The sequence below is a fragment of the Archocentrus centrarchus genome, chromosome 3, assembly GCF_007364275.1.
Source record: "Archocentrus centrarchus isolate MPI-CPG fArcCen1 chromosome 3, fArcCen1, whole genome shotgun sequence".
Classification (NCBI taxonomy): domain Eukaryota; kingdom Metazoa; phylum Chordata; class Actinopteri; order Cichliformes; family Cichlidae; genus Archocentrus; species Archocentrus centrarchus.
This window is the reverse complement of record NC_044348.1, coordinates 9,624,206-9,634,919: the sequence shown is the minus strand read 5'-3', so window position 1 is coordinate 9,634,919 and position 10,714 is coordinate 9,624,206. Positions and strand designations below refer to the sequence as shown.

General features: G+C 41.2%; 1 protein-coding gene across 2 annotated transcripts; it reads right to left on the bottom strand.

The window, feature by feature from the left end:
- Positions 1 to 138: 138 nt before the first annotated feature.
- Positions 139 to 10,062, bottom strand: rbm26 (RNA binding motif protein 26). Of its 2 annotated transcripts, none has more exons than XM_030726105.1 (22): positions 9,586 to 10,062; positions 8,512 to 8,630; positions 8,296 to 8,414; positions 8,058 to 8,149; positions 7,689 to 7,966; positions 7,323 to 7,601; positions 6,965 to 7,207; positions 6,532 to 6,672; positions 6,283 to 6,423; positions 6,011 to 6,119; positions 5,747 to 5,903; positions 5,087 to 5,269; positions 4,505 to 4,606; positions 4,337 to 4,405; positions 4,148 to 4,252; positions 3,989 to 4,063; positions 3,661 to 3,828; positions 3,385 to 3,489; positions 3,017 to 3,220; positions 1,798 to 1,884; positions 1,540 to 1,653; positions 139 to 842 (listed from the first exon to the last, which is right to left on the bottom strand). In XM_030726105.1, the coding sequence occupies exons 1-22, from the start codon at positions 9,642 to 9,644 to the stop codon at positions 753 to 755; spliced, it is 3,039 nt and encodes a 1,012-aa protein (XP_030581965.1). In that variant the 5' UTR covers positions 9,645 to 10,062; the 3' UTR covers positions 139 to 752. The 2 variants fall into 2 exon arrangements, with proteins under 2 accessions (XP_030581965.1, XP_030581966.1); XM_030726106.1 differs by having other exon boundaries at positions 4,505 to 4,603; positions 9,586 to 9,644.
- Positions 10,063 to 10,714: the final 652 nt, after the last annotated feature.

Genomic DNA, 10,714 nt, shown 5'->3' with positions numbered 1-10,714 from the left:
GGAAGTTTGCTCTTAGGTGAAGAGGAAGTTTTTTTTGTTTTTTGAAATGGTCTTTTTTTTAGCTCTTTTTAACTTTTTTTTTTTTCCACTGCCATTTTTTTTTTTTTTTTTTTTTTTTTTGACGGGGATAGGGGGGTGTGGGGTTAAAGGGGAAAGGGGGGGGGGGGGTTGTTTGTCTTTTGGCAGAATGTTTTTAGACCATTTCAATTCTTTATTTTTTGTACAATCCAAAGTAAAGCAAAGAACTTAGAAGCCAAGCTTTCATACAAATCACTTAAATCCATTCATAAAATATTTACACACAAGCATTTAAACAATTCAACCTAACGCTATTCTGCAAAAGCTACAGTCATTCAGTTAAATTATATCACAGCTTTTTTTTGTCCCCGAGTTCAAAAAAATGCGTCTTTGATTGATCAGCTGTCACATGTCTCGACAAATTAACTGTATTCTGTGAACCAAAATAACAAGAAAGAAAAACAATGTCTACATTAAGAGCAATTTAAAAAAAAAAAAAAAAAATCAGCACTGTTGCATCCGGTATACACATTGAAATTCATCAAATTTGTACATAGTTTTTCTGCCAGTTACATCAGCTCGGGGGGGGGGGGGGGACAAAAAACACATCAAGCCAAAGTGAAATGTGTCTTGCTGATTTATAAACAAGCACTGAAATGTTATAAAGTTGCTGGACTTTGCTTGTCCTCCACACCAGTGCAACCAACAGAAAAATAAATGCATCTGAGTGAGTCTCATCTGCGCCAGGGGCGAGGCTCGTTGTCATCATCTTCCTCGTCATCATCCTGCAGCAGCGCATCATCACTTAGAGACTCTTCTGGGTACTGATTTAAAAAAAAAAAAAAAACAACGGCTGATTACTACACATGGTAGTTGATTAAAAAAAAAAAAAAAAAACCTGAAAATTCCACAAGACATCTTTTTCGTTTGAAAAGATCTTAATAAGGACTAAATTCTCCAGCCCACCTGCTTAATCAAGTTTTGAGCGGCTGTGTAAAATTCATGTACACTGATCAGCCACAACATTAATCAACCTACAGATTAAGTGAATCTGTAATGATCATGTAGTTAAAATACAGAACTCTGCTGGGAAACCATGGGCATTCATGTGAATGTTACTTTGATGTGTGACAGCCAACAAAACATTTTTGCATCCCTAAAAACTATCAGGAGCATCCTGAGAAACTAGACCTAGAGTCAAAAGCAATCTCAGCCTGACCGAGCAGTGGCAGGATGGGCCGGAAGAAATCCTGATGCACAAAGATTCTGCTCCCAACATAGCCCAGTATAATGTGAAATGGCTCCCCCTTGTGGACGTTAAATACAGAAAACGTACATAATAAGCTTTACTGAGATTAGCACATCTAAATGTCCTCACTAAAATAAACATTTTCAAGCGGATGTTCTAGCAACATGAGGAAGAAATAAGCCTAATCCTCTCCTTATGAGTGTCAGAAAGACCTCACACTCAATCAGCAGCTCCATACCACCACTAAAGAAAAGCGAGAAATATCCACAAACCTCATCTTCCTCTGGTTCTGCTTCGTCAGCATCTGCAGTAGTGAGAGTGGTGATAGGCTTATGCCAAGCCAGGCGCAAAGTCTGGTTATTAAATTTCACTCCATGAAGAGCCGCCTACAGGAAGACAACATAAAGCAGGCGGGGGGGGTGTCAACATCAGGCTTAACTGCAGGTTTTTGTGGCCCATCCTTTGCAATCCAGTACTGAGTCACAATGCAAAACATCTTTGGATGTTAAACTGTGTAATAAATGCATTACCTGCTCTGCCTCTGCTCTCGTCTTGTAATTGATGACCGCAGACAGGTTTCCTTCATCAATCTGGCAATCTTCAATCTCTCCAAATTGCTTCAAAATTGTGAAAAACATGCATTTTAGTCACTAAACAAACATTTTTTGGTGTTTAGGTGCTGATTGTTCTAAAAGTTCTTTGAAATATTGCAGGAATATTACCAGGTCCCTAATCACTACATTCATATGATTAGTTGCAGTATTATATCTGTTAAATTTATCAATGTCTATACCTAAACATATTCAGGAGAGACTGACAAAATGATACACATTAGACAAAAGTATATCTGAAGAACCATATCAGTAATACATTTGTGCATCTCAGGTTTCCTCTGAGTAGTAGTGAGTACCATATTTTTTTTTACTGATGGCAGGTCTGGTTGCGTAGGAGCTTGACATTAGAGGGAACAAAAACTGGACAATATAACTTAAAAACCCTTGATATGCTCAAGTGAAATGGCAATAAATGATACAATACCATAAAACTCTAATGGTTGCGTATCAGTACTGTAACACCAATACCACAGTTCTGTACTTGGATAAAAATATATTTAACAATAATAGTACTCAAGATGTGAAAAGATGTGTACTGTCTGCAGGCATGCTGACAGTGGAAAAGTGAGAATTGAATGACACGCCGCTGCCGGCTCCGGTGAATTGCAGACAGTGGTGATTAAATTACTGAGCTCATTCAGGAACGCAAATGTTTTGCACGGTTTTCACTCCTCTAGAAAAGGAAACGCCGTTTTAGTTTACGTAACAACTCATCAGTGCGGAGTTGGTCCAGACATTAAAGGCTACATGTGCACAGCTAAAATAGACACACAGACTTGGAACGCTACCATGTTTACACCCAAACACCAATTAGCCAGAGAGAGCATTGCAACGTGGCTTGCTGTTAATCTGCAGTCAGTTTTAAACTCTCTGTAACTTGCACAGCCAATATTAAGCATATTGGAAATTATGAATATGGTCAATTTTTACATCTCATGCAATGCAGCTACAGACTGCATAGAATATATCAATATTTTTGATATTCTTTGTTGAACATATAGGAAGGTGAACTGGTTATTTTTATATGGGCACTGTATGCTCACTAAATGTAAAACCTTAACACCGTGTCATTTTGTACTTCTACACAGCAGTGACTGGTACCAAGTGTCCTTTTCACAGCTTTAGACTGACTTACAGCAAAATGTGGCAGCAAGTCTATGCGGTCTGTCTCGGTGAAACCAGAAATTTTCAGCGCTCTTGGTCGATGATCCACGACCGCGTGCAGCGGCACGCCTCTCCCCCGCCCCCTGGAGCCCCTTCCCCGAGCCCTGACGGCACCACGGCCTCGAGGATGGGCACCCCGGCCTCGTCCTGGTGACAGGAGTCCCCTTTTAGCCGCCTGAAAGAAGACAGAGTACACATCACAGCTGTGGTGGAGATTAAATTTCATCATTTGAAATTACAAGAGCAGGAGTGCCCTCAAGTGGCTACTATGAAAGCAGCAGTTTTATACATGATTTCAAGTTTGTGGGATGTTTTGATTTTTTGTTTTTAATTCAATACCTCGATTTGCAGCTGGGTATACTTGATCTTCAACAGAGCTGTGTCCTCTCCAGCCTGAGTTTTCTTATACAGATCCAGCTCTGCATCCAGCAGTTCTTTCTGTGCCTGCGAGTAAAAACCAGTTAAATGAAAACCTGAAGCTATTAACTAAATGTTGGCTACATACTACAAACACTAGTAGAAAAGGGGAAAAAGGCAATCAACTGAAATCGAAATCAAATTAATAATCTCTCAGGTTCTTATCAGCTTCATAAAGGGCGTTTTAGATAACACTACCTGGGCCTTGCTTTTTGCTGTCCGTAGTGGGTTGCTGCTGCTTGAGATTAATTTAATCTCCTCTTGCAGTTTGGTGATGTTCTTGGTTAACATGTCCAAAGTTTCCATGATCTTGGCTTTATCCTCTGCCTTCATTGATTTGTTCTTCTCAAGTTTGGATATCAGAAGCTGTCACATGAGCAGACAATTCCAAGTGAAAATACATAATAATAATAATAATATTATAACTCAAAAACATACCAATCTATGCAAATAAACCAGAGTCCACTGAGGAATTTTGGAACTAAATTAAAAACAGGTACAGGCATTTATTCCTTCTGCTTCTTACCTTCTGTGTCTCGATGTGCTTCTCCAATATTTCCTGCTTCTTCTTCCTTACATCCTGTTGTAGTTTTAGGGCTTCCTGTGTAAATGATTACAATTTTGGCTTGATTTACGAATCTTTCCAATCCCCTCTGTTCCCTCCACCATCCCATCCATTTCTCACCTGTTTCTTCTTCAAAGCTTCCTCGGAGGTCCTTTGTGCCATCTTCAGAACAGCAGGATTGTATACAGTCTTTGTGAGTCCCGTGGATGTGGAAAACACCTGAAACTGGGATAAAGTGATGACATTTGCAAGAAAAGGAGTAAATTTTAAGGGAATGCAAAAACCTCTGAACACAGAGTGGACATTTACTTTTTCAACAGGAGCTGCTGGTTTTGCAGAGAAGCCGAGACGATCCTTCACTGACAGCTTAGTGGGATTCTGCACACACGAGGGGGGGAAATGTTTATACACACCTTGGGCAAATTTTGACAAGTATACGCAACAAAACACATCCTCAGCAAGATCACCCACACACACCTGTGAGGCTGCACTGGATACCTGGCTGGGCTCTGAATTTGTAGGGAGCATGGGTCCCAGACGATCTTTGACAGACTGCTTCAGGGAAGTGGCTGGAGGCTGCTGAAAAACAAAGAAGGTGTTACAATTGTGAAATGGAAGGCATTTTAACAGATAAATCCATTGTCTATCTTCCAGATTTGCCTCTGCTGCATTTATTTTTTTTAGACCACAAAACAAGTTCTCTGTACTGTACGTGCAGGCAGGACCGGTATAACAGCAGTGCTGTTGTCCATATGGCAAAGTGAGAGCCAGGAGAAAACAATCTAGTGCGTCATGCCCTGTTTTTGTAAAATATCCAAAAAAAAACCCCTGATGCTAGAGTAAAAGGCTTCTGAACTTGAGTGAAAACATCTATGTAACTATGTAACTAAATAACTGTAACTAATGCCGGGGATCACAATGAATCCACTTGGTCATAAGTGAATCTTATTTTAAAGAAAATTACAGGAAAAGCAAATACTGCCAGGATGTGTTGCTTGTGTAAAAAGGACAGTTTGCAAAAGTGTGTTATGAGAGACAGTTAACTTTAACAGTGGCTACCTGTGGCTGCGACTGCTGCTGTAACTTAGACTGGCCCTGGGCCTCGCTACCATCCTCACGGAACCAGTGTACCCTGATAAAACGGTTATTGAGAACTGCCTCTGTGCTTTGCATGGCACGCTTGGCCTCATCTGGAGAGGAAAACTGGATCAGTGCCCCCTCAGGGTTATTCTGGTAGGCCACCTGTAAAAACCAAAGGCAAAGCACAACACATCATTACAATCTGAAAACCACGGCCACTCAAGGGGATAGCAACTGAGGGCTGAAATGCTAACAAAGTGTCTTTAACGGTTTCAAATATTTGATTTCATTATGTCAGAGGATTAATCTAGTGTGTGTAGGTAGCTGTTACAAAGCTGCAGTCAGCTCAGCCACTTGCAAACATCAGCTTTACCCATCAGCTTTAGACAACAGTTATAAATTATTTCACTGATTACCAGTTTATCAGATAGCTTAAATGGCCAAAATTTCTAAAAGAAAATATGGAGGTTTAATCCAAACCACCTGTGACTCCTTAACCTTTTAAAACCAGATTCACATATGCACTGTTCACACATCAACTACCTACTGAACAGTGCATCTGATTGCACTAAACAGTGGTTACACATTTTAATAACCACTAATGATCAAAGCTGGGACTGTCCATATCTGGGAACTGACCTGCAGGTTGACGATGGTTCCAAACTTGCTGAAGTGCTCATTGAGCTTGCTGATGTTGTTGAGCTCGGGGGGAATTTGCCGAACAAGCAGCTTGGCGTTAGGAGAGAACTGAGCCCTTTTGTGGCAGCCCTGGTGGTTGGGTTTGTTAAAGTTGAGTCTGAGCAGAGAAGAGAAGAGAAAATTCACAAATTGAAAGGTTGCAAAATACACCCCTTTTTACATGTGCTATTGTTACATACTACAGAAAAAAAAAAGGTTTCTTACTTGTCAAACCAAGGTTTCTTGGAGGGTAGCCCTCCATCATGGGAGGCAGCTGGTCTCTTCCTCGAATCAGATTCCATGACAATTCTCATGCTGTTGTTGGGAATCTTGTCTGATGGAACAATCACTGACAGGTTAATTGTGAGACCAACACATGTGGCTCACAAATTACAACTCTGCAGATTACAACTCTGGGGCGAGACTTACGATTGCAGTAAATTAAATGCATACATAACTAAGGACAATCTTTTCAAAGTTCAAATGGTTCAAAATACCTCTCTGCGGCTGGTCGACCTCCCCCATAGTGAGACCAATAAGGTTGGGTCTCTGGGCATTGACTCGGTGACGATAGATCTGCCTGGAAGTATTGGTGATGCTGGGGGCCTCTGGATTGTACACATCTGTGTCATAGTGCTCTGGTTAGCAGATAGGATAATTTAACTCAGCAAATGGCGGCACAAGGTACAGTAACCGAGTTATAAATATAAAATTAAACATGCTACATAAGACATAAGAGCCACTACCAGAAGTGAAGCGTGGCACTGAGGGCTGTGGAAGTGAGGAACGCATCCCAGAAGTGACAATGGTGGGAACAGAGCTGGTGATGGAATTGGGAGGAGCATCCATGCCTGCTGGTTGCAGTGGAGGAAGAGGAGGAGGGGGGCCTGTGCCAGATACAGCAAAAGATAACCTCTTAAATAGCCTTTTTCTGCACATATATATCATTTTGTACTTTAAAGAATAAAACACAACACACAGAAAGCAATGCATTAGCAAATTATAATCTTTAGTTGCATACCTGTAGGAATTTGATGACTTAAATATGTCCTAAATATGTCCCTAAACTTAAAAATTGGTTTGCACCTGTTCTACCTATTACTACTACTTTTTAAACCCTGAATCCAAGTCTTAGAGAAAAACAGAATCAAGTTTCTTAATTATTATCTGAATCTCTACCTGCAACAGGTGGGAGGCTAGGTGGAAGGGCACCTGGAGGGGGAACGGGTGGCCGAAGATTCACAGGTGGCGGGTTCATAAGAGGCGGTGGCGGTGGGAGGCCTGGGGGTGGTGGCGGCTCCACACCTGGAATTGGTGGAGGTTGGAAGGGCAACATACTGGGCAAATTGACATCCTCCACTACAACTGGATCACTTCCATGATCATAAGGACACAAGTCCCCTTGCATGCAGAAGCCCTTTTCTGGAAAAGAAAACAGAACTATGTAGAACAACCAAACATACAACAACCAAGAACAAAATAGACAACCTAAAAACATTAAATGAAAAAAAAAAAAAGTAGAATTATCTTTCCTTACCATCATAATCACGACATCGATTCCTCTGCTGAGGGGGGGGGCCCCTATTGAAAGGGACCCGATCCATAGGGTGCTCAGGACGGAAGTCTGACCAGCTCTCTGTGGTGTTGTTGCTATGATGATGTGTGGGGGCAATGACTGTAATAGTGCTGCTCAGTGTTGGCACAGGGAAGTGTGAAGTGGTTGCAGTGGAGACAAGAGCAGCTGGGTTATAGCCATCACCACTCTCTGACCTGTCCGCTCGGTCATGATCATACTTCAACTTTCCAGAATCTCGTTCTAGGTACAAAAGAAAAGTCAGCTGTAATCCAACATTTGCATGTACATGTCTGGTACTTTTGAAACCTGGGTTAATCAAGTTCTGACCTCTACTCCTGCTTCTCGACCGAGTTCTGCTGAGGGACCGGCTCCTGGTGCGATCTCGATCCCTGTCTCTATCTCTGTCTCTCTCCCTGTCCCTTTCTCTGTCACGGTCTCGGATACGGTCTTTGCTCCAGCTCCTGCTGCGGCTGCGACTACGACTGTAACTGCGGCTGCGGCCTCTTCTGCGATTGTAGCGATCACGGTACAAGTCCCTCCTTGGCAGGTTGCGATCATAGTCCCTCTTCCTAGAGCGATCGTCTCGCTTACGGTCATCTCCTCTCCTGATAATATAAGCAAAATAACACAAGAATTAATAAAAAGAAAAAACATGTTGAAATTGTTTAAAAAACTGGAAATGGCAAATGCACACACCTGCTATCTCTACTGTAGCGAGAGCTTGATTGTGGAGGGCTGTGATTTACTCGCCGTGAAAATTTCTTGTCTCGTTCATCATCACGATTTGCCTGAATAAACGAAAAAAAGGAACTTTAAGAAAGTTGCTTATTAAGAGAGATTGCTCATACAGTTTTAGCAAGTCTGCATGTAACCAAACTAAATTATCTCCAAAATGAGGCTGTTTCTTATATTCTTGACACTGAAAGAAGATAACCTCATCTTTCTTCTGCTCCTCTTTCTCAACTTTGACCGCAGAGAGTGGTTGCTCAGTCTGTGGGAGGTAGCTTTTGTTGTTAACAGCTTCAAACAGCTTATCCACAAATGGCTGAGTCTCTGAAAAAAGACCACGGGGTAATAATTAAAACAGACAAACACACAGGACCACATGACAAAAGTAACAAGGCTTGTAAAATAAAGTTTTCATAATTGCCTTTCTGAAGAAATACATCCAACTGGTCTATACAAAGGGCTTTAAGTTCCTTTTCACTTTTGTCCTTCTTCACCAACGCAACAACGTACTTGGCGAGTGCAGAAGGGTCTGCATCACAGCTGCAATAGTTAAGAGAAAAAGTCATAAGACACGTAAACTTACAGAAAGGGGAAAGCTTCATTTTGCAAGGTTAGCTTCATCTACTTAAGACTGTGGACACAGCTGTTTATGAAAACTGCAGAATGCAGGTAAGTTAATGAATTTAAAACATGCCATAAAAACAGCTAGTAACTTTGCAGATATTGGCAGGAACACATTAATGTTATTGGTGTAAACGTGCTGGATGCTAAATTGCCAGTTTGGCTCATTTAAGCTCAAATGATATAAATACCAGCAATATTACCACCCTGGCTCAGTCAGTGCTTCATTTAGTTATTCCTAGACCTGATAGCAGAAATTAACAGTTAACAACATATTAATTGCATCTATGTGTTGTCTTACTTTATTACAGCTGCTTATTGTGCTCTATAAAGCTGGCTGGTTATGGGATATGTATATTTTTAAATGTTTAAAGAACAAAACTGCCACATTAGGTATCTCTAATCTGGTTAATTCTAGCCTGGCTACACTGAGTTAAGTAGTTATATATTCATACCTGAATATATAAGGAAAGGGGTTTACTGTTGTTCTGTGCATTAAGGGCACTTTTTTATAGACTAAGAGTTCTTTAATCATTTTTGTTACGTTATAATATTATTAATCAGCATATTATCACCACCATATTATTACAGTTTATTATAACAGTTTTTCCCTCTTCCTTGCCCTTTTTTTTTTGTTGTTGTTTTTTGTTAAAGTAACGAATACAGTTTACTCGGAGTACATTTTAACTAGGGAACTTTTTTCACAACCAGATTGGTTTTTACTTGAGTAAAATAAGGAGACTTTAAGCGGAGTGAAATTTCCCGGTACTCTTTTCAACCCTTATTAAAGTTAAGTATATATATCAGGTTGTGTAACTCTGGCCAAACTAAAAATGAGCAAAGTTATTTGACTAGTATAGCTAACCATACTTACATGGGCTCGAGGGTTTCAGACAGCCATGTTTTCAAGGCATCGAGGTTTTCAATGATCATCTTAGATCCAACCGAGCTTTCCCTCTACCACCGCCACAGTTAAAGCTAGCAGGGCTGCCGCTGTTTATCTATCTAAAAGCACAGCCAACATTAGCTGGTGATATCAGGAGCTTCAGCGGTCTTTGGAGAGGATGTGATGCTAAAAGCGACGTTAGCTCGGCTGCCGCGTTAACGCAGGCTAAAGTTAGCTTGGTTAGCACACGTCTTTTCAGGCCCCGAGCGTGGTGCACAACTCCTCCAACCTCCCTGCTGTGTTTATTATCGAAACACTGGTTGAGGGGAGGTCTGTTGCCTCTCGACCCTGAACCTGCAAACTCTGAAGATGGTAAGCGATTTCAACTCGATAAATTAAGTAACATCCGCGCTTAAACTGCTACTTAGTCGCCCCTCGCTAATGGTTACTGTGCTATGAACACTATTTACTTCCGGTTGAATGGTCAGAGAATCGCGAGAGGGGAATTTGTCCGCGCACCGCACACTCTGAAAATCACTGCTACGTCATCGACTTTTAATCGCTGTTGGTGTTTGCGATGTTTACCAAAATAAAAATTCTGCAGTTTATTATTTCAAGCTCAGATTCCTTGTCCGTGCTTAATTTTCTGTGAAGAACATATACAATAACACAATTGCTTCACACTGCAATGCTTCTGCAATGCCTGTGTGCACGTGTATTTTTGCCTTTCTGCTCCTGCTTTTCCCGCATAAGCTCCCATCATTGTTACATTTCAAGCACTTACAACTGTCTGCTACCTCATTCCTGCACTTTACTCCTCTGTTTTGCAGGAGCTATTCTAAATTATGTTACATCACAGCTGAAAACTGGAGGTGGGACAGAACAGATGAATGACTTTGCATGTGTCTCTTCTTACTGATGAAGATGGGGCTCTACACTGAGAACCTCAGTGATTGTACAAGAGAGGAAGATATGTAAGATGATTCAGAACATGAGGTCTTTTGTCTTTATTGTAAGAAAATGGATGGATGAGGCAGAAGGATGGGGAGAGAGTGAAAGGGAGGGAATGACTCAAACCCAAGTCTCTGCAATGAGGATTCCAACCCTCAGTACATGG

Coding starts and splice junctions, on each gene's coding strand:
- rbm26 (XM_030726105.1), bottom strand. CDS start 9,644: ATGATCATTGAAAACCTCGATGCCTTGAAAACATGGCTGTCTGAAACC. Junction 5,904..6,010: donor AAGAAACCTTGGTTTGACAA/GTAAGAAACCTT, acceptor TTCTCTGCTCAG/ACTCAACTTTAACAAACCCA. Junction 3,221..3,384: donor ATACCCAGCTGCAAATCGAG/GTATTGAATTAA, acceptor GTCTTCTTTCAG/GCGGCTAAAAGGGGACTCCT.